Below are 24,221 nucleotides of genomic sequence, written 5' to 3' on the forward strand. Positions count from 1 at the left end.
ATTAAACTTCATCCAAGGCAACAAGTGATGTTTGATTCACCCATGCCCTACCTCAACCATCGCCATTTGGGATGGGGCACAGGGGTTAGAATCATGGAGCAGAAACAACCCTCTGACCCATGTCCACAAACAGAAGAGCTAAACCCAGCAAAGCAGATGTTGTACAGCACAGGGGAAGCCATCTCACTCAATATGCTTGTATTAGTCTTGGAATGGGCAATCAAAGTGCCCCCAATGGCCCAAGTTCTCTCCCATCCTTTGAACATTACTCGATCTGTTTCAGGTAGCACATGCCCAACCACATCAAGTTGCCCTTAGTGCAGGAAACCTTCTGGCAATATCATCAATGCCCACTTACACACCACCACCAGAGCCCATCAAGATTTTGGACCCCTCCTTCAAACCTACCATTGACCTTCTCAACTCCAAGGAGAAGGATCTTTACTCTCACTTGAGGGACATCTCCCTGGTACCACTCCAACACCTCCTCAACAACTTTCCAAGTGCAGTGCCTAGAACCAGCTACAATACTCTAGCAGAGGCTCAAATGGTATTTCATGCAAGGTTCAGTACAAGTTTGCTTTTTACTTGATAAAGCCTACTTCCTCAAGACTAAGAATCAGTTGAATAATGTTTCTCAAGTTGCCCAACACCCTTTCAGAGATGTGTACAGAAGGTTCTGCCCCTACACATCCTTTGCAAATTGACACAAATTGCTGCTGAACTACTTCCTCAGTTAACTAATTGTGTTCCAATTTCTCTGCATTGAAGTCAATTCCCCCAAAAGGAGAAAAGGTGAACAACATACATCATTGGAGACCAATTCTTCACATAAAAGGAGCACCAGGCAGACACTTCATCCCAAGAGGCTGTTCCAAGAACAAAGAAGAAATTTTGACTACCTGTCATGTTTGGAGATGGGCAGGGCTGGTTCAGTGAGAAGGAACAGAGCCAAATTGTACGTAGAAACTTCCCAAATCAGGATCAATAGATGACTGACAACATTACATTCATATTCAAGTTACTACGCTTTAAACACCGAACAAAATACTGGATAACGATCAGTTTATTTAGTCTTTGGTCATATTACAAAGAGCATTTGATAAGATGTAGCCCAAGGTTACTGCACAAAATTACAGCTTGTGGGATTGGAGGGCTGGGTAACATCAGCACGGATCAAGGAATGTAAGGGATTGAAAACAGGTACTTAAGTTCAGGTTGGCAGGCTGCGACTGCTGGGATACCACAAGCAGAGCACAGACCTCAGCTATTTACAATCTATCATCAAGACCTTAAGGGACCAAAGTAACTTCAGAAAGTTAGATAGGAAAACAAGCAGCAAGGTTAAGAGTGGGCAAAGTAATTGGAATGGAACATAAAAGGGAAATGCAAGTTTATCCATTTTGGAACTAAAAGGAGAGAAATAGAAGAGTATAAATGTTGCTATTTCAAATGGGATCTGGGTGTCTCTAATAGACCTCATGAAAACAGACCGCTAGAGTTTTAGTCTCCTTGTCAAAAGAAAAATGTTCCATTAAGGTTGTGCAAGGATCACTGGATTATTTCTCGGATGAGGGATTTTCACATGGAGGAAACATCGAGTGGCCCAGGCCAATGTTCCCTGGAGTTTAGAAGAATGGAAGTGGTTGATTGAAACAAAATTTGTAAGGAGCTTGATCAGTTAGAGGTCAAGGTCACAATCTCAAGTGTATTCAGGTCCCAAATTCAAAATAACCTTCAGGAAAGTCTTACATTGGACACCCTGTGTTTTGGGTTTGTGTATTAAGAGTCTGAACATTAGTACTATCTACTCTAAATTAAACCAGTAGCTAAGAAACTGGTGCACAAATACTCTAATCAACCCTTCTGTCCAACTGCTAAAGGTTGCAATGTGTGACAGAGGTCAGTAACCAAGATAAAACACCACTGAAATACAAGTGACTGTCATAGTGGCCTCAACTTCAAGTCAACCAGGGGTTAAGGCAAGAAGGAACTATTGATGCAAGCACATGCTAATAAGGGTGTGTGAAGCTTATTAGTGCAGCCAGCAAGGCTGAACATTCCCAATCCAACAGAAAGGCAACACCCAAGTCCCTTTATAGCTTCATCCTCTTCCCCAAATGCCTCCAGCTCTTAAACCCTCAGGATCTGCATCACTCAGATTGCAGCCTTGACTACTCTACCATTGGGACTGATGTCTTCACCAGTCAGACTTGGACGTGAAGAGTTCTTTTCTTTTTAATAAAAAATAAAAGACACTTGGGACATTGATGCAGCTGGTATAAAGTGCTATAACAACTAATATCCCCATCTTATTAAGGAAGCCAGACCTGGTTCCTGTAATTGAGCTTACAGGCTTGGCAGAACACCTGAGAAGGCTCACTTTCACCCACAGACTGGTGGGTAGTGGGATCAACAGGGAGGGTCTAACTGCTTTCCTGTACCATTCAAATTCCTCACCATCTTAGGAGTATTGCCAAGCACAAACTTAACTAGACCTGGCAAAAAAAAGTGACAAGAACAGATCAGAGCCTGCCCAGCTCCACTGACAAAGCCTTTCCACCGTCTGTCTACAAGTGGGGAACGTGACGGAATACTCCTCGCTGGACACAAGTGAGGTACCAGATGGCTGGACAACAAACAGAATTCCCTCCCCTCACCAAAAGGGCAGCAGGGAAAAGCCTGGTGACGATAGACCCGTTAGCCTAACAGTGGTAGGAAAAGATACTGGAAGACATTAGGGGGACAGGATCACTTGGAAAGGCAGGGACTAAATCAGAGACTGCCAAATAGCTCTGTCAAGGGCAGATCCTGCCTGACCAATTCCAATTCATTGAAGAGGTAACAAAGTGTATCAGAGGGGAGGGCAGTAGATGCAGTTTATATGGACTTCAGTAAAGCTCACAAACTGGATCCAAAAGAGACTTGGCAATAGGAGACAGAAGGGAATGGTGGAGGGTTGTTTTCATGATTAGCTGCTTCATGGTGTCTCAAAGGGTCCATGCTGGGGCTCTTGCTGTTCGTAACACATGCAAATAACTTGGATATGGGAGGCAAGATCAGCATGCTCACAAGAAATAATGTGGAGGAGAGTCTTGGATGGTAGAGAGATAGATGTTTTGATGAAATGTGCCAAGTAGCAGCAGATGGAGTTTAATCCAGACAAATGTGCGATGATGATGTATTTTGAGTGTACCAGTGAGGCTCGAACATAAACCATAAATGGAAGGGTCCTAGAGTATTGAGGAACGGAAAGGACCTTGGAGCACAAGTCCACAGATCTTTGAAGGCTTCTGGACTTGGAGATCCTTCAAGCACTACGTGCCACTTCTGCTAGTTCCAAATGCAGGGAGATAATGTGGGACTAAAGTGTAAGTGTATTCAGGATAGATAAACCAACTTTTGACCACTAGGAACAGGTATGCAGCAAGGTAGAGGTTAGGCTAACAATCAGCTAGGATTGTATTGAATGGCACAATAAGTTGAAGGAAGCAAAAAATAAAAAGACCTTGTAGCAGGTTTTAAGACCAAGGCAATCGAGATCATACTAGGATGAGTCAGGTCTCTTACTGGTTAAAAGGTGGCATGGGACATGGTGCTGAAGGAGTCCCAAAGCAGAACAGAAGAGGCATCAGTTTGGAACAGCAAAGGTGGCATGTAGGATCTCCAAGTCCAGAAGGCTTCAGCCTGTAGAGGAAGACAGCTCCTGCACCAGGGAATGGGGGAAAAAAATCAACTGCCCTGCCTGTAGTATTATATCACAGTAGATTAGCTGACTACTGTTTCACTAAAGCTGCCTACAGTGAAAGTATCCAGCTAATGAAGAAAGGTTTTTCTGGAGGGGGGGGGGGGGGGGGGGGGGATAGAGACATCCTTATAAAAGGAAGGAAGGAACAGATTTACCTCCCCTCTCCAACCTAAAAGAGAAACTATTGACTTCAAGTATCCATCTTCAACACCAGCACAAAAGGTGAGTGGGGGCAGGTTAGGAACCAGACAAAAAACAAGATGCTGGAGGAACTCAGCAGGTCAGGCAGCATCTGTGGAGGGAAACGGACAGTCGACATTTCGCGTTGAGACCCTTCATCTGAACTGAAAGAGGGGAGATAGCTGGTGAGGGGTGAGGGGTGAAGGGAAGGGGTGGAGCAAGAGCTGGCAGGTGATGGGTGGATCCAGGTGAGGAGGGGGGAGTGGAAACAGCGACAGAGGCTGGGAGGTGATGGGTGGAGGGCTGGAATTACACTGCAATCTTTAAATCATCCAGATTGCTGAAGACATTTGAATGCAAAGATAACAGCAGATATTTTCAGCTTAATGTTATATTAACAAAAGGTTGAACAAACAGTTAATCATGAAGTGAACAGAGAAGGCAAGGCATACACTAAAGGGCACTTCCTTGGCAATCAACACTCCAATCATTGGAATACAGAACGACTGTCAATTGTGGAAGAGACTTTGCAACCAGAACAGCAAAGATATCCTATTTACTGCAGAAATTTGAAATACTGATTGGTTGTCCCAGCCAACAGTACTCACACAGCTATCTGCCCACAGCCCCTCCCCAATGTTACACAAGATTGGACTCCTTGCTGGGATACTTCACCACAGCAGGTCACCCAACTGCCTCCAATGATACCAGAAAATACAGGGTTTTATTTTAAAAAGAAAATTGGAAAGCAAATGCTATAATGTGTTTCTGGTCAAAGAATTAGACTCCAGGACAATACAGTAGAGTTAGAAACTAGTCAGTGTTAGAGTACATCAGCACAATGCACATCAATACTGAGAACCTGGGAAGCAGAAACCATCCAGGAGACCTAACATCAGCTGCTGCTCCAGAGGTAGCACCCACAGCTGGCATAATTCAGTGCACCGGGCTCAATCCAACAGTTCCCAGTTCAAATGAAAAGATCATTGATGCAAACAGTAACTGCACCTTGTTCCACAGGTGCTGTCTGACCTGCTGAGGATTTCCAGCAGGGTTCCATTTCAAGCCTCCATCTCAAGCCTCCATCTCAATCAAGGCAGATCTTAGCAGGTCGAAATATGCATTGCAAATAGATCATCCCAGGATAAAACTTGACCTTGTAGAGTTAGCCCCTTCTGGATTTGAGTGCAAACCTTCACCAACCCTTTCCACCCCATCCCCCATTACTTGTGCCACAATGCCCCAAAATTGGAATTAAAACCAAGTGTGACCATTCATCTCTATTGGACAAAAATAATAGAAACAGCACCAATGGCAGGAGTGGCCGAGGTCACACAACCCAGCACTCTCAGCAGCAGGGATACCCAGCTCCTGGAGAAAATAGCTTGGGTTTACATAGCAATTCTTCAGATGCCAAACTTTCCCTTATCCATTAGGATGGAGCAGATGTTTAACATAGAAAAGTCCTCATCACTACAGAGGACAGGGGATGACCACCTTGCACATCCAGCTTTAAAAGGGTGGTCACCCTACTTAAAGTGATTGTCTACATAGATTTTAGTAAAACATTTGACAAGGTCTCTCATGGTGAGCTGATTCAGAAGATTAAGGCACATGGGATCCACAGAGACTTGGTAGACTGGATTCATAATCGGCTTGGCCATAGAAGACAGAGGGTAGCAGTGGAGGGTTGTTATTCTGACTTCTGACCAGTGGTGTTCTGCAGGGATCAATGCTGGGACCTCCATTTGCGATTTGTACAAAACAATTTGGATGAAGATACAGGTGAGTCGATTTGCAAGTTTGCAGATGACAAAAACTGGCAGAATTATGGATAGCGAGGAAGATTGTCAAATGATACAGCAGGATGTAGATCAGTGGGAGATATGGGTAGAGAAGTGGCAGATGGAGTTTAATCTGGACAAGTGTGAGGTTTTGCATTTGGGAGGTCAAATGCAAGGAAAGTATACAGTAAATGGCAGGACCCTTAGGAACATTAATGGATAGAGGGATGTTGGGGTGCAAGTCCACAGCTCCCTGAAAGTGGCAACACAAGTGGATAGGGTGATAAAGGCAGCATGCTTGTCTTTAATCAGTTGGGCATCAAGTATAAAGTTGCCAAGTCACGCTGCAGTTGTATACATGAAAACTTTGGTTAGGCCACATTTGGAGCACTGCGCAGTTTTGGTTGCCACATTACAGCAAGGAATGTGTTCAGTTTTGGTCACTATTGTAGGAAAAACATCATTAAGTTGGAAAGAGTGAAGAGGAGATTTATGAGAATGTTGCCAGGACTTAAGGGCCTGAGTTATAGGGAGGTTGGGACTTTATTCCTGAGTGCATAGGAGGCTTTATAGAGGTGTATAAAATCTGAGGGGGTATATAGGATAAATGCACACAGTCTTTTTCCCCACGGTTGGGGAATCAAAAACTAGAGGGCATAGGTTTAAAGTGAGAGGAGAAAGATTTTTAGAAAAGGGACCAGAGGGGCAACATCTTCGTGCAGAGGGTGATGTGTACATGGAACAAGCTGCCAGAGGAAGTGGTTGAGGCAGGTACAACACATTTATCCATGTACCTTTCCAAGTGTCTTTTTAGAGTTTTAGAGGGATATGGACCAAATAGGACCATCTTAAATGGGCATCTTGGTCAGCATGGACCAGTTGGGCTGAAGGGCCCACTTCTGTGCCGTATTACTCTACGACACCAAGGATGGAGGCTTTGGAGGGTGGTAATGAAAGTTCACCAGTATGCTGCCTGGATTAGAGTATTAGCTGCAAGGTTGACCGAACTTTTCTCTAGAGCAGAGGCTTAGGGACAACCTGATAGAGGTATACAAAATTATGAGGGGTAGGTAGTCTTTTTCCTGGGTGGAAATGTCAGACACTAGAGGGCATAGATTCAAAAGGAGGAGATTTAAGAGAACTTGCCTTTTCAGAGTGGTGGGTGCCTGGAACACATGCCAGGGGAGGTGGTGGAAGCAGATATGATAGTAACATCTAAGAGGCATCTAGACAGGCAGGGAATGGAGGGATATAGACCATTTGCAGGCAGATGGTCTCAGTTTAAATTGTCTGTGCCAACCATGATGCCATCATGGGCAGAAGGACCCATGTTGTACTATGCAAATCCCATGGTAGATTTTTTTTAAATGAATAAACCATTCGATAGGCTGCTGATCCAGTGCAGTACAGCAGAGAGCATAGGCCGCACCAGAGAAGTACAAATAGGAGGCCCCGTCATCTCAGGCCAATTCCAAAGATCCCATGAAGAGCAGGGCACAGTTCCTCACTGTGCCGGCCAACACTTTTCCCCTCAGTCAACATCAAAAAACACATTTACTCATAACATTACCGTTTATGGAAGCTTGCCATGCACAAATTGCCTGACATTTTTCTACATAATAACTATACTCTTAAAAAAGTTATTGGCCACAAAACATTATGAACATGGGATATTACAAAGTGGAAAAAAGAATCCAGAGTCAGGCCAGCAGCTTATAATCAGGTTCCTTTTGTTTGGCAAAATTGTCAGCAGAGTTTGAACCCTGTTTAAGAGCTTGAGGGACCAATCAGCTGCTTTGCTTGGGAAAACTAATTTCCTTTAAGGAAACTATTTTGAGAGCAAGTGTACACATGCAGCTTGCACAGACACTGGCAAGTGCTTTGTGTTTCCATTGCAATGTCATGCAAGGATAATAATCAGTTATAAAACCAGCTCAGATATCAGCTTTTAAATGGGATGGATGTCAACACACCACAAGATGTGGGTTTATGAACAAGCTTAGCAGCATTTCAAATTGATTTGGGCTGAGCAGCAAACAGTAATTGTCTGAAGATTTGCAAACACAAAGTGAGCAGAGGATTAGAACCTTTCAAATGCCACTCAATTAAGAGCATAAATAAACCCTCATCCAAAACAAAGGAGGAAAACACCTAAATATTTGTCTGTTGAAGAATGGACATAGCATTGGTCGTGACCATAGGGTCTTGACACTTCTCCCCCAAATGAGACATCAGTCCGAGTAGCAGGAAATGGCACTGTGGGGTCAATACTGGCCCATTAAGCAGAAGAAAACCATGCCAAGTAAAATTTTGCATGGGAAGCTCAACTTTCTTTCAAAAAAAAATTCTACACAAGATTCAGATTCTATATTGTTCAGAGACAGTTCAAATGAGATCTTCATATACTGTATAGGTCACCACTACAACAGTGCAACAGGCTTTAAGGTAGCAGGAATAAAAGTTAAGGCATTACTGTGAAAATCCAGACAAATTTGAATTTAAGCTCAAAATCTGTAGAAAAAAAAGCTTGGCACTTCTTTCCTCCAGTAAAAGACACAAATAAATTTCCAGAGTAAAGCAAATGAATAGAGCTGTATTGCCAAATTAGAATACAAGCCTGAGGCAGTCACACCAAGAATAAGCACCAATCCAGTGTCAGGAAAGATCTAAAGCTGAAGATTGTAATTTCCACCCCAACTCCTCAAAATACATGAGGAAACTTGTTAAGAGTGTGCATGAACAAAGTTCAAAATGTGCAAGTAAATCCACCCCACCACCCAGAAAGGCTTCAAGATAATTGCAGGATGAGCAAGTCAAAGCACAAGCTTGGTGAAAGGAAAGTTCGGAGACATTTCAGACAAGGAAGAACAACTTGGTGGGAAAATAATGTACAGCCATTGAAGACAGTTTAAAAATTAACTTATTTGTGCAGTCTCTCACCATTTTGGTTGTAAAGTAACTCGAGATACATTTCCTATACAAATGAATGCTTGGGTGTAACAGTGTACACAGCAAGCTCCCAGAAATTAATTTGATGAAAAGGTCTTTATTTGATCTGGTCTTGAAGGACCAAGACATTGAACACTTGCTCCCAGGTCTTATTCAAATCACTACCATAGGATCATTCACACAGGAATTGAGAGTAGGCCACTCGGCCCCTCAAACCTGTTCTGCCATTAAGACAAAGGCTGATCCAATTACAACCAGAGCTCCAAATTGCCCACCCTTGGTAATCTTTCACCCATCGAGAATCCATCTACTTCTAAGATTTAAAAATATTCAGAGACCACTTCCACCATCTTGGAGGAAGAGTTCCAAACAATCACCATCCTTAGGAAAAATTTCACCTCATCTGAAAGAGGGCAACCTTTTGTTTTTGAAGCTTAAAATATTCCCCACAGAGGGGACATCCTCTCCACACCCACCCCCTCAAGAGTTAGGTTTCAATCAAATCCCCTATTGTTCTTTAAACTCCAGCAGATACAAGCACAGCCTATCCACCCATTCGTCAGAAGGCAACTTACCCATTCTGGGTTGTAGTCCAGTGAACAGCTTCCAAATAATTAACATCCTTAAATAAGGAGATCAATACCACTGCAGACAAGGTCTCACCCAAGCCCTATACAACAGAAACATAACCTAGCTATTTGTGTATTCAGTTCCCTTACACATCCACAAAGCAACAGAAGGTAGTTAGGTGTCACCACAGAAAGCAGGTGCAAGAGGGAGAATTTGACCATCACTGCACCTTGCACCCACGAGTGCTCCTCATTAGATCGCAAGAGGGAGGCAGAAATTACAGTTACATTGACGAGATGCAGCTCAAGTGGAAAAAAGGCCTCCCATTTGGAGATCACTTCACCAGCAGGTTAATGTACTGCCTCAGATCTACTTCCAGGAGGACTAATGGGGATATTTAAGAGGCTGACGGAGGAACAGAGTCTACAAAGCAACATTCATATCATAAAGGCAGCAAATCCAGGTTAACAGAAAACAGCATCAAATTGCAGGTGGTGACAGTTTGTACTTGGCAGTGTCAACCATAGGTCAGTGTGGCACTTCCCACCCCATTCAGAGTCATGGCTACAATAACACTGACAGGGGCATTAAAAACCATTCTCCGCCAACAGTACTGCTGGAGGTGCCGTCTTCTGGAGGAGACTTCCTGAGATCAGGTCTGCTCTCAGGTGTACCAAAAACCCGCAAGATCACTTTCTCCCTGAAAGGAACAGGGGAGTTATGCTTGGTACCCTGGCCTAAAATGACCAATCATCTGGTTCATGACATTACCATTCTTGGGAGCTCACCATACACAAATTAGCTGCTACATTGAGAGACAATACCTTGAAGTACCACTGGCTGTTAAGTACTTTGTTTGCATTCATAGTTCACATGGACATCACTGGGCAAGGGTAACATCAATATACCTCAAGATCATGGTGAACCACCTTCACAGTAATTAAAAAAAACCCACCGGTCTTTCCAATGCTGTTGGAGTTCCAGGATTTAGATCTAGCAATGAAGGAACAGTGATCCATCTTCAAGTCAGGATGGTGGACAACTCTGAGGGGGAACCTGCAAGTGGTGGCATTCTCTTCCCATTTCCTTCAGTGATAGAGGTCATAGGTTTGGAAGGTGCTGTCACAGTAGCTTGGGCAAGTAACTGCAGTGTATTTTGTAGACAGTACACACTGCATCCACTGTGCACTAGTGGACGAGGGAGTGAATGTTTTGGGTGGTGGACGGCCACCGATTAAATGGTCTTTGCCCTGGACGACGTCAAGCTTTTTGAGAGCCCTTCTCGTTCAGGCAAGTGGAGAGCACTTCACACTCCTGAATGTGGATGATGGAAAGACATGGGGTATCAGAAGGGAAGGATACCCAGTCTCTGACCTGCTCTTGTAGCCAGTATTTGGGACTGACCCATTTGAGTTTCAGGTTGATAGGGATACATTCACCACCCCCCACCAATCCCTTCCCAGGATGTTGACAGTGGGAGACGAATGAATGCTAGGTAGTTAATCTGTTGTTGGAAATGGTTATTGCCTGGTCTTGCTGCATGCAGGCATGGGCTGCTTCATTTGTTAAGGAGTGTGAATGGAATTGATTATTGTACAGTGAACATCCCCACTTCAGACTTTATGATGGAAGGAAGGTCATTGATGAAAAAGTTGATGTTTGGACTTAGGACACTGTCTTAAGTGATGCTCTGGGATGACCAACCTCCAATTAAACTATCTTCCTCAGCACAAGGTACAACTCCAACCACTGGAATATCCCTCCCTGATGCCCATTGACTTCAGGTTTACCAGGGCTCCTTGATGCCGAATTCAAATCAGATGCTGCTTTGGTAGTCACTCTCACTTCTGGAATTCAGCTCCAATGCACATTTAGACCAAGACTGCAATGAGGTCCAGCACCAAGTGGCCCTGGTAAACCCAGAACTGGGTACTGCAAGCATGACTAGATAGCACTGTCAGCAACACCTATGATTTGGTAATCAGCCAGATTGGATTTGTCCCATTGTGGGCAGGACACACCTGGGCAATTTTCCACATCAGGTAGATGCCAGTGTAGTAACTGTACTGGGACAGATGGGCCAGAGGCACAGCTAGTTCTGAGCACAAGTATCCATCCCACTGCTGGGATGCTGTCCGATACCACAGCCTTTGTTTCCAATGTCCTCAGCCATTCTATGGCATCATGTGCAACAAATCCAATTGGTTGAAGACTAGTTTCTGAGAAGGTGGGCATTTTAGATCATGAAATACTCTGTATAAATGCAAGATTCTTGTCAGAAATACAACAGGAAAGTGACTAGTGCTTTAAACATGGTTGCTGGCATCAAGAACCACCCTACAGAAAGACAAGTGACTCACTGTAATTGTTATATCAGGATATTTTTAAAAAGGTGCAGGGTGGGGGAAAAACAGACAGCATTATACAACAGCTCTGTTACTTAAAATAATCTGCATAGTCATACAAGAGAATGATGAATCCAAAGAAAAGCCCAATTTACCACAGTGCAGACACTGCTTTCAGAGGTTCTTTACTGAAGATGGCCTCTTATGCAAAATAACAACTCATGCATTGGGTTAAGTTCTAGATGAAGTCAGAAGTTATTTATTTCAAAAAGTGATTACATTGTTGAATATAACCCAGGTGACTCAGATGACTCTGATTTAGTGAGAGTCACAGTACTTCAGGCAAAAGATGAGCCAACAGCTCCTTCATTTACAGTATGTGTACACTTATTACTTCTGTCTTTAACTGGAAAGGAAACTGGTTTACAGATGAACACCACAAAAAAAAGAGTCAAAGGGTTCTTTCAGCACAACCTCTCGAAGAGTAAGAGTTCAAGAGACAGATTAGCATGCCAGACAGAAACTTAAATGGTGGGGGAGAAGCTGACCTACTCAAGCCAAGGAGACCTGACAGGCTGGACGGTACCCAGCCAACCATACCTACACCCCCTTGGTGATGACAGAGGGGGGGAACTACCTTGGCAGGACCAACACAAAGGGGATTGCAGCGTACGGTCCAGAGGGCAGCCACTTCCATTCTCAACCATTCCAGCTCCAGGTTAGGGGAGGGAACAGCAGTAGCCACCACCCTGCCCATGTACTGCATTGATGTGCCAGCCAGCAACCTCCACCTCACTCAAGAGGTCTCAAAGTACAGGAGGATCAGCAAGGGAAGTCACGGTGCCAACTGGGCATCAGATTCTTGCTCCTTCTCAGCTGTGCAAAGTGACTCACCAGTGCCACCTTCAAGCTCACCAACTGCATCTTCATGTAGGTGTACAGGTGCTAGCTAGCAAACGTTGGTGAAATAGACAATAGGGTGTAGTCTTGTTCAGTGCCTTCAGAAGCCTGCTCCTCCAGGTCTACAAAAGACAGGAGAAAAAAGGGCACGTTAGAATATTTTATTCCTAGACACCTGAAAAATAAAGTTTGTATTGAGACATACCTTGAGGTTGATTTGCAACATGTACAACCAAAGCTTGCACTGCAGGTTACTGTATGCAATGTTCACGTGTGCCCAAAAGCAGATGAGGATTACAAGAATGGGACGTTAGCTTCTAGCTATTACAACACCAAAGCCACAGGCTTGCATTGCAAGTTGTGTGCAATTCTCATGGGCATGGCCACGAGGGAGCAAAGATGATTAGGAGGGATAGCAGGAACTGGACAGCACTGACAGGGCTTGGAGCAGTATCTCAAGTGTCACCTTCACCTCTCCCTTCATGCTGCTGTAGGTCAAGGTTAAACCTTGGAGGCCTCGCTGCTGAGCTCACATTCAAGTCTACAACCTCAAACCTCATTGAATCAAGAGCAGACAAATTTAGACTATATAAAGTTCATCCAAGGACAGGGCTGTACCTAAACTTTACCCCATCCAGTCTTAACAACTGACCATGTAGTTGCATTACACTTCCTTGTGTGAAGCCCTTGTTGCCAAGATTTTCAGCTGCAAGTTGCAGCTTGAATGTGTGCCCTGCTAGAATGTGGTTACACAACCATGCATAATCATTGCAAGAATGTCTGAAGGGCTGGCACAAGCCACCAGCAAATGCAAAGTAGATCAGCAAGACAAAAATTGACATCGACACATGGGCCAACCGCCCAGTATGTGGTACTGTTGAGTAACCGTACCTTGGCAGTTTCCTCAGTGTGCCATCTTCTTCTGTATCTGTTCCCAGGTTCGGCAGAGGGCATACACTTGACTGCGACCACCAACTCCTGTCAGCCACGATGCTGTGTCATCCTTGGGTTTGCCAGGGCACCAAGCAGGGCAACCCTCCGCGCATCCTCTTGTCTAGTTCTCCACCTGGCAAGTAGAGCGCTCCAGGTCCTACGCCACTCATTTGGCTAAGAGTTTTTGCGCACCTAGAGTTTTAAAATTCTGGGTTCTCAGAATCTTGCAGCAACCACTTGCATTTCATTTGCCATTCTGCTGTTTAAATCAGTAGCTACAGCCCATTATGAGCTACAGCCACTTTGGATGTGCTAGCATTGCTTATCTTGGCAAGTTGACAGCAGGTCTGGTGTGTGCATGCTGTAAGTGCAATGATTAGGATGGCCACCTTACATGACACATTGCTTCAGAACTGGGGAACTGGTGGGGAAAAGGAGAAAAAAAAACAAAAAAATAAATTTATACCAAAATGGCTTTGTGCTCCTCCTCAGTCACTCACTTATTTTGTCCCGTGGAAAGATTTGTGCCAAGCTAATCATCACTTGCTTGAACCACCCGACCTCTGAACCATTGCTCAGACAGCAAAATAATGAATGAGCCCTTGGATCCAATGCTTTTCCCTCTGAAGGATTTGCAATTGTTTCCCACGATTCAGCCAAAACTGAGATGCCTTGTGACACACCAAGGGCAACAGTTACTCAGATGACAGCATTCGTTGAATAGAATATCAAGTTCAAGAACCCATCCTCCTAAAAGCTTCTTCAGTGTGTTCTTTAAAAATCCCTCCACAAAACCCAAACACTTAGAAATGCAATACTGACATCCAGTTTTATCAGTAACTTGCTGGCTTGAAGAACTAGCCTGTTTAATCCCACTCCCTGGCTCAGGGGTGTATAAACACAGATTGTGATTTCACCAACTTTGAGGGGCTGTTGGGGGACACTACATCAACGAGATCCAAGCATCAACCAACTCCATTTCCATCCCCCACTGCCACCCCAAAAGAGTCCATTGGAGAGCAAGAGTCAACCCCCTTCTTCAGATCCCACACACCCCAACATCAGTCAGGTTTATAAAATATTAAGGAACCCAGCAATATTGGAAACACATTTCGCATCAGTCTCTACTGACTTTGTAGCATTTTGGCCTCATCTTACCCAGAGTGATGGCATCACAAATTTGGAATGGCACAGAATCCCAGTGTGGAGAGGCCAGTCAGTGAAAGAATCTGTACCAGCTCCATACAAGCAACCCAGCCAGACCCACTCCCTCACTAAAGCCCTGCAAGCTGTGTCCTTTGATACTTATCCAGCTAAATCTCCCTCCCACTGCCTGACCCCACCAGCAGAGTATTCCAGACCATAATCTCTTACTCAGTTTAAAAAAAAAATCCTCATCTCACTTTTGGCTACCCCCATACCAATGAAAACAGTTTCTCTATTCATGCTATTTAGTTCCTTAAGTGATTTTAAGCACTTAAGGAGTGCTCCTCAATCTCTTGTTCCAAGAGAACAACCCCAGCATCTCCAGTCTATCCATGTAACTGAAGTTTCCCCTCCCCAAAACAAATCATTTAATAAATCTCTTTTGCACACTCTAAAACCTTCACTTTTCCTCATGTGGCACCAAGTACCGGACAATAATTGGTGGATGAATTTTTGTGCCTTTCATGATTTGGGCTCTGAAGTTCATTCCTTGCAATGCAGGAGACAGCAGCCAATTTGCGCAGAGCAGATTCCCATAGGTAGTAATATGTAATGCAGTAACATGTAATGCATTTAAGTTCTGTTGGTCAATGACTAAAGATTAGCATGGGGGGGGGGGGGGGGGCGGGCAGAGGTGGGGAAGAGGGGAATGGTACCATGGGACCTTTTACCAGCATCCAGGAGGACCCTAATTTATTATTGCAGAAAGTGGCATTGAAAGCCAGCACAGCACCACATTCAGGTATCAGAACAATTATTCTTTCAATCCAAGGGAGCAGAAATTGAACCCGTAACCACACTGCAGGGAAAGTGTTGTCGACTGAGCTGTAGCTGGTACTTTCAGAATGTCGTGTGGGCATTTGTAGGAGGGGAAAGAGTGTGGAAATGAGAAGCACGGCTGTGTTAACGTTCCTGGAATGACGGTGCATGTAGCTGCTTTGTCCCATTTCACCCCCAACCACCCAGTGCACTCTGCCATCAATGCTGTGCCAGGGAACCATGCCCAACAGCAAATTAATGACTCAACCTCCACTGCACCTTGAAGGGCCAATGGCTGCACCTGTCACCAGTCTGGCCGACTCCCACATCCAATGGCAGCAACTGGTCTCGCAACCAACCCAGGATTCTTGCGCCTTTTTAAAAATGGTAGCAGCGCAAGGGCAAAGCTGAAGTTAAGCGCCAAGCTCCTGCTTTGAGCGCCGCACCCAGGAGCAAACATTAAGCGCCTCGAGGCAAGTTGCTTGCGCAGCACAGGAACAAGCAGCCCAGACCTATCCAACCGCCAGCAGGACCTGTTGCTCACTGTGCATGTAGTCAGCAACTACTTGAAGTCCAGCCTGCAAGCACATGAAAGGGCAGAGAATGATGGTTACACTGAAAATTCAAGATACAAACACAACTTTAACATTAAAACGTTTGAAATGAGCCAACACCCTTGATTCATGCAAAAAAAGTCATTGTTTGCAATTATAAACCTTTTGCCAGAGGAGAAATGGGAAAGCCTAGACTGCAATAACTTGCATTTATATAGTGCCTCTAGCACAGTTTAAAAGAAATAAGACAGTTTCACAGCCATTAGGCTACAAGTAGCAGGTTTTAAAAGAGTCTTAAAATAGGGGAGGGGTTATTTCCTGGAAAGCATTTCAGAGCTTACGAACTTGGCAGTTGAAGGCATGAAATGGAGGGGTGTGCACAAGACCAGGTCTGGGGAAATTAGAGAGACTAGAGGGATGATGTTGGGCGAGAAGAAAGTGAAGAGAAGCGAGCTCATGGTAAGATACCTGTACTGGAGGAGCAAAAGTTAGCAGGCAACATACCCATGAACTTGCACAAGATTTTATTGCTGCCACAGCATCCACTTGGAATTTCCAGGTTTGGTGGGAAGGAGCCCATTATTTACATAGTTGGCAAAACACCACACATGTTCCCTGAAGGGTGTCAGGTATCACAGGGATTCTGTCCTACTCTCCCATGGCATAAACCAGCTTTACACTATCCTGCTATACCAGTACTGTTTTATGGGCTCTGATAACCCTAGTGGATTGAAGGTGGGGGCACATCATTGAAGAGGAAGATCCCATTGGTCAATACTTGCAGGACTGCCTGCAGTAGGGATTCAAACTCACCTTCTAACTGAGGCAGGACCACCACCATTGAGCCAAAAGTTCTTATTTCAAAAAAAAAGTTATTTAAATTGGTCACTGGGGAAGTACCATCTTCCTAAAGCCCATTCAGAACCTCTGTTGGCCTGTTAAAAATTGAAACAGCAAGCAGAGAAGGTATCTGTTAAACACATGGTCTTTCAGAGACCAGGACAAAACCTGCGCAGCCAATAACCAAGTCACAACATTGGCCTCACCCCATTGCAAGAAAACAAAAAGATAGTTCAGAGGGACACAGCAGTCAGCAGGTATTAGCAAAGTTGTTTGGACCAGATCCTGCCTTCGTATGCTGCTTGGGAAAGTCTCCAAGTATGATTGAGAACAAAGCTCAAGACAGTGAAAAAGATCAAGCTTGCACCTCCTTGTGTTACTGACATCCTGAAAAGGAAAGAGTCCCAATAAATTGAAGGCACGCTTAACTTTAGAGCCAAGGCTAAATAAAACCATTTGCGCATCTTTCATGATGTCCCCGAGTGCTTTGCAGCCAATGAACTACTTGACATGTAACATTATTAAAAGGAGAAAATGCAACTAAATCAGAACTCAAAGCTCCAGTGTTAATAACAGATCACTTGTTTCTGCTTGAAGATGATGGCTGAGGAATAAGTAATGCCAGAACACAATGCTGAAGTTCCACTGGATTTTATTTTACATCCACTGGGAGTGGAGGTGAGGCACCAATTTAACATTATACCCCAAAAGACTGATGTTGCACTGCCAGGGGCTTTTATAAGTTTCGACCTGTCAGCCAAAGTCTCCGGAGTGGGCAGTAGAACTTCAGACACCAGTGAGCAGGCTGCCAGAGCCACAGCTGACACAGTTTCATAATAAAAGTCACGAGGCAGTGAGCAAAGCATCAGGAAAACCACCCCTATGCTTTGACTCATTGAACCTTCCCCAACTGTGTGGGCACGGCAGCAACAAGTATCCCCAAGTAAACCAGTTACTTGCGTCAAATAGTTTCCTCTGGAGAAAGCTGACTGGAATGTCTGTGCAAACAAGTATATAGAAACTCAGTTTCAGTCTTGTTCAAAGCCAAGTCCTAATCCAAAAAAAGTAACTGGCAGTTTGAGGACCGTGCTGTAATACACAAACCTTTCAACAGACATCATATCTGCTTTCTTGCAGAAAACACGAAAGTGCCAATGTACTGTTATCATTGGCGAAGTCATTGTGGCCTTGGCGAAACAGAGGTGGGAAGGACCCATGTGGTTGTCTACAATGTCAAAACCAGAAACCAGCCTGCTTGCCCAGTCATCACACCAGGAAATGAGTGGACAAAGGGTATTGTAACCAGCCTGGAGGTGAAGGAAGTGACTGAACTCCTTGGGAGAGCACACAGCCAGTGCAGAAAAAGAGATAGGGAGTAGGACACACCCCACAGCTTCCAGTGGCTCTGCCCCACCCGTGACTGGCAGCTCTGAGTAAGCAGTCATTGTACTTCAACTGTTCCATCCTCAATCATTTGTGGGAGGGGAAGTTGGCAGCTTTCCCATCACCTCACACAATTCCTTTCACCAATCTCAGCGCAGATTCTCTCTGGGATAATCACCAATCTCAGCGCAGATTCTCTCTGGGATAATCAGAGCAGGGACCAGCAATCCAGCTCCTTCCCCAACAGGCACTGACCTTACAGCCCAAACTGTACCATCAGGTAGTAACAGTCATTTACTGCAGCACTGGGGGAAAAAAGTCAGAGGTGCCACCTTTCAGATGAAGTGCGCAGGAGCACTGTCTGCCTGTGACTAGACAGGGCACTGCAACCAAGTGAAGGGCAGCACAGTGGTACCACAGCTGCCTCACAGCTCCAGCGATCCAGGGTTAATCTCAACCTCTGGTGCTGTCTGTGTGGAGTTTGCACAACTCCCTGTGACCGCGTGGGTTTCCTCCCCCATTTCAAAGATTGGGAGAGTAATTGGCCCTAGTGTAGTGGGTGGTAGCAGAATTAGGGAGGAGTTGATGGGCATGCAAGAGAATAGGCTACAAGAAAATAAGTGGGGGGGGGGGGGGGGGGAGAAGAGAGGGACTGACGGGATTGTTCCGAGTATAAACTCAATGGGCCAAATTGCCCTTCTGAATGAAGAGGGAGATACTCTCATTTACCCCAAAATCAAACTTTTCTGAAGATCCAGTGATCGATTTGAGAATTGGTGCATGCAAACTGGAGAGAAACTCAAAAACCCTCAGTCCACAACATTTAGCAGAAATACAAGTCTACCTTTCTATTACTGGGATGGAGTCATAGTCTTGGTGCAAACATCCTGCTTAAACATAACCGAGCCCAGACATCAAATGATCCTGACATGTTGGAACATTTGTGTGGGTGAAGCAGGAGAACAGTCGATATCAGGCATTACATCTGACTAAGGCAAGGCAGGCAATCAATTACAATTCTCCTCCCACATTGGGGCAGCTACCTGATGACACACTGTCTGGGCTTCAGTTTTGGGGAGGTGGAAGGTAAGTGCATGGGCCAAGAAGTTGTTAAGAACGATCTCAGTATGGTTTGGCCTTTGCTGCCATAAGGGAGAGCATTCTTCCTTATTACACAGTCATTCTGCCAAGGCAGACAGTCACCTTGAAGTGTACTAGTAAAGTCAAGAGACCATTCAACACCTCAAGCTTTTTAATTGGATCATGCCCCAACATCATCTTTTAAGTTTGTGGCTGAAATATTATAGTTATAAATTGCCCCTTTGTCCCTGAAGTTACAATGCAGGGGGGAGTGGTATAATCACAAGCCAAGTGGATTCATTGCAAACTAACTCTGGAAGTATGTCAATCTTGCAGCAGAGGGAGAAACCAAAAATCATAAATTTCAAATGGAAACCCCCTTCCAGCCCACACTTAAGCTACAACATGCCTATGTTGCAACAAGATTGTGTTTTTATTAGGTATAGAGTTCTTAACAGGCTGTTTACACATCTCCAGTTCTAGACTGGCCACTAACATACAAGGCTGTGTTCTGTTCACAAAACAAATTCTAGCACTCAACTCCCCTTTAGAAAGGAAAGGTTGGATTTTAAAGACTTTCATGACATCAGGATTTTACAACTGATGTACTTTGAAAGTGCAGTCACCACTGTGTTGTAACAAACAGAGCAACCAGTTTTCACAAAGTTCCCACAAAACAGAAGTTCGATAAATAGCCAAATTAAACTTCCTTTAGTTACACACAGGCCAGCATTACCCATCCCCAACTGCCCCCAAACATGGGAACTTGCCATTTCAGAGGTCAGTTAAAAGACAAACCACATTACTTACGACAGGCTCAGATGAGATTGGGTTAGGGGTGAACCAGTACGGCTTTTAAAAAAATGACATGTTTAAAAACTCCATTGGCAGTTTTATTACAGATTTAATTACTTCAAATTCCCCAGCTACCAAATAAAAAATTGGCAACTAAGACAAGCCGACCATTGGGCCGAACAACTTACCTGCCTGCTATACTGGACTGTAGGAGGGGCAGGGATTTAACTGTAATGAAGGTCAGTCAGCAGAAGTAGGATACAAGATGGCTAACCAGCAAGTTTATTGAAAAGCAGCAAACATGGCTGAACACCCACCAGGAGACACAAACACTCAACACAGCTCAAGCTGGTCTCAGCAAGCTTTATTGTTTAACCCTTTTGAACAGGTACAGATGAAGTGTTAGAGATTTGGAAAGTAAGAAGGGGGAAATTTTGAACATGCAGTCCCATCAAATCAGAGGGCTAAAGTTATTAGAAAAACACTTGCTACATGTGACTGGAGTTTGACCAAACAAAACAATTGTTCCATTACTTAATGGAGACAAGCCAGTGATTAAACAACTTCAATAACAAAAAAAAAATCAAAAGTTAGGCAGTAGATGGTATTGAATTACTGAAGGGAGAACTCAGAAGAGGGCAAAAAGGAATCTACTCCTGCAATGTTCCCAAGATTACCAACCCTCCAGGGAGACTAATCTTCTGGACACTGCTCCGAGTAACCCAGGCAACATTTTCTTTGAGGCTTTCAATTAGTTAGGAGAGGGGAAGTATAAAATGATTGGGTGGGGGTGACTCATGGGCAGGTGGTGACATCACTAAATAACCAGAAGTTGCCAATCTGAGGATCATTGCCTGGAGGATGGGAGGGAGTGGAGGGGTAGTAGTTGAAAACTGGCTGTTGTGCAATTATTTCTTTCATAAAGAACGCATGGCAAATTTCTTGGCAAGAAAACATGGCTAGCCCAGTTCCCCAAAATGCCATAAAGCTTTTATTCTACACTTCTCTGCCTTATGGAGCAAAAAAAAACTAACATGTGGAAAAAGAACTCCAATAGCCTGGTTGCCATGGAGAATTTAAAAAACAGCTAATTTGGGTGTAATGCATTATTAGTGTACATTGATTCTGGGGTATGATTACATCAGTGCACCAATACTGCTTTCAGGCTTGTGGGAGGCAATAATTCTCAATGGGGTAGTCATTTAATGTAACTGTTCCCCTCCCTGGTCCAGCCAGAGAAAACAAAACCTCAGCAACCTATGCAGCATTACTCAAAATAAAGTTACAGGAAACTGTAGCCTTAAATATTTCACAACACCTCCCCCCCCAAACACTTCCACTACCCCAATAGTGCCTCAAGGTCAGTTTACATCTAAAACACTAATCACCCTTGTCCGCACTTCGTACTAATAACAGACTCTTGGCAGATTGCCTGCCTCAAAGCTTAAGGTGTGAGGAATTGGTTTCACACCAGTTATATTCTACCCAAAGTCCTGTCTCCATGCAACACATTTAACAAAAGTCAAAACTGGACCACAGCCCAGCAAAGTGTTGAAGTGCCTTGGGCAAACAATGGGAACTCACTGCAAGCATCACCAGGTTCTCAATTTGAATAAGTGCAATCAAGTTTTGATTATGGCAAACAATTAATAGAAACAAAGTGAAGGTCACCTTTCAGCATTAGGACAGAAAAAGGGAAAGTAGAAAAAAAAGGGCACCCTTCCATACAGAGCAATGATGCTTCAAAAGAAATGTCTCAAAGACTGAATAAGTGCAACTGTATTTCATTGACTGTAAATGTGTAGGCCAAACAGGCTCTCTCTTATTCCAAACTTGGTTAAACTACAGGGATTGCAACACAAACCTCAACTCATTCATCACAAGCAAATCATGCCTCATGCTTAGTTATGGCCCATGATCTCACCCACGTGGTTATGAATCACTCATGAAAGGGGAAAAAAAATAGAATCTAGTCTCACTAGACAACTGCTTAGGTGACAACCCTGGAGTAACCAGGGCAAAACTAACAAGTCTCGACTTTCAGTGCAGCTCAAAGCCACGCACAGGAGACTCAATGGTGAAGTAACAGACACAACCGCCCTCCCTCCCCCAACTTCAGGGGAAATCAATTTTTCAATTTGTCGAGGGACAGGCTGACATTTCACCGAGACAAGGTTTAGAGAGCAGCATTAAAACCAATAGGAAGTGTGTGAATGCAGCAAATTAACAGCCAAGTGATGGTAGTCCGTGACCTCCACCCTATTTAGCATACAAAAACCTGGCTCCGAGGCAATTCCGTGCTGCATGTTCCGGGACTAACCCCAGCCTCCGCCCATCCCCCCTCTAATCAGCCCCACTCAACCCCACCCCATACTTGCCTGGAGTTTGGGCATTAGGAGACGGTGGGTAGTGGCAATTACAAGTGGGAGAGACAACATGTCTGGTCAGGCGAGACGCAGAATAAATGGTCACCGCCAGCCCACACTAGTCCCTGTAGGATTTAGGATTCAAGTCCTCCAACACCCTGGTGTTTGGAGGAGACTCCTCCGCCTCACATAAAACGTTTCTTTCCCCAATGGCATTTCCTCCGCCTCACATACAAACAATACACTCCCCCCCCCTTCCAGAAAAACAATGTACGAGTGTTCGTTTTACACCCCCCCCCCCATCTTAAACTGGACACGAAACTCACTGACCCAAGGGTACGCTAGACCTGTGCAGACATAACACAGTCAGACCGAGTCATTTCCAAATTTGAAACAAAACCATCCACGTAGCCGCTCCCTTTATCTTGCCAAAATTAAAGCGATCAAGAGCATAGGGCTTGAATTTTTAAAAAAAAAATTGGGAGGGGGTGAAAGAGTAAAAATAAAAGCGATCTATAATATTTTAAAATCTTTTGCAATATTTATCCGTAGGTAAGTGTTAAAGGGAGACATTTAGACACTTTTCCCGGCTCATTCCAACACTAACAGGCTGCTATTTCAAATCACTTAATAAGAGTTTACCCAAAAGGAAGTTGAAACTCAGAACCACAAGATCAGATACTGAAAAGCATGTTCCTGCCATTAAAAAAGGGAAGTTAACACGGCGAAGTATTAATTAAAAATAAACGACTCACCCAAAACAAGAAGTTAAATATGAACATCAAGTACTTGACGCACTTCATTCCTCCTTCTAGAGTCATTTTCACTTGGGACGGTTATCTAGAAAGAGAGGGAGAAAGAAAGAAATAGATCTATAAACACAAGCTTGAATAGTTGAAGGAAGGGAAAAAAAAGTCTAGAGCCAACACCACAGCTTAAAGACATGGCTGAAAAACACATCCCCAGCCATATTCCCCAACAATCTGGCACGGCTCAGTACCTACCAGGCAGTCTGAAACACAGACACACAAACAAATGTAAAAGCAAACGATATGTAAAAAAAACAGAAAATGTTGGAAATACGCAACAGAGTCTACAGAAAGAAAAACAGAGAACGCTTCAGGCTTGCAATTTCCAACATCGACTGTAATTTTGCTTTTGGCTACAGAAATAAAGCTACCCCCAACAAACAGTAAAAAAGAAGTCTGGATCCGTACCTCAAACCTTAACAAACACAGCACTTTGCTCCAGAAAGACTGTACAGCAAGAGACTCTCAAACACCTTTTTTTCCCAATCCCCTGATCTGACGTCAAGCCACTGCGATTTCTCCTTAAAGGGGCAGTGCCCTTGCAAACACGATAACCCAATATAACACCCCCTGGAGGAGCGATCGAGAAGAGGCACAAGAGACTGATTCTCCGATTGACTGTGTTCTGAAGGGAAGCTGGCATAAACATCTGGAACCTCACAGATCTACACAAAAGGGTTTTTTTTTAAAGAAAAATAAACATTTAAGAATGGTAACCTTCAGGTGCTGTTTACTTCACAAAGCTTTTTTTATTATAACAGCTGACTTCAACAGTCAGTAAAACGCTTGTGGGTGAGGTTTCAGCGATTGACTGGGTCAATGAATAGCTTGCACATTGTCAGAATTTCAAAACGTCCTTTCCCCACTTCCTGGTTTATCACATCCAAGCCGAACAATTCCTTAGTTTGAGGGCCAAACATTAGAAACAGCTGTGGGTTACCAACTAAGTCATGTTTTAACACTTATTTTTCTTGCAGGACTTTGCAATACTGTGGAATAAGATATCAATCAACACTTTTA

At 44.1% G+C, this 24,221-nt stretch overlaps 1 protein-coding gene across 1 annotated transcript in view; it reads right to left on the reverse strand.

Annotated features, from left to right (window-relative positions):
- Positions 1 to 23,747, reverse strand: part of cd63 (CD63 molecule) — a 48,233-nt gene extending 24,486 nt beyond the window's left edge. Inside the window, exons 1-2 of the mRNA XM_052009549.1 lie at positions 23,610 to 23,747; positions 23,148 to 23,232 (exon numbers count right to left, since the gene is read on the reverse strand). Of these exons, the coding sequence (XP_051865509.1) occupies positions 23,148 to 23,213 (66 nt within the window). The 5' untranslated portion in view covers positions 23,214 to 23,232; positions 23,610 to 23,747. The remainder of the gene's footprint in view (positions 1 to 23,147; positions 23,233 to 23,609) is intronic.
- Positions 23,748 to 24,221: the final 474 nt, after the last annotated feature.

Source organism: Pristis pectinata, chromosome X (assembly GCF_009764475.1).
Source record: "Pristis pectinata isolate sPriPec2 chromosome X, sPriPec2.1.pri, whole genome shotgun sequence".
NCBI classification, from domain to species: Eukaryota; Metazoa; Chordata; class Chondrichthyes; order Rhinopristiformes; family Pristidae; genus Pristis; species Pristis pectinata.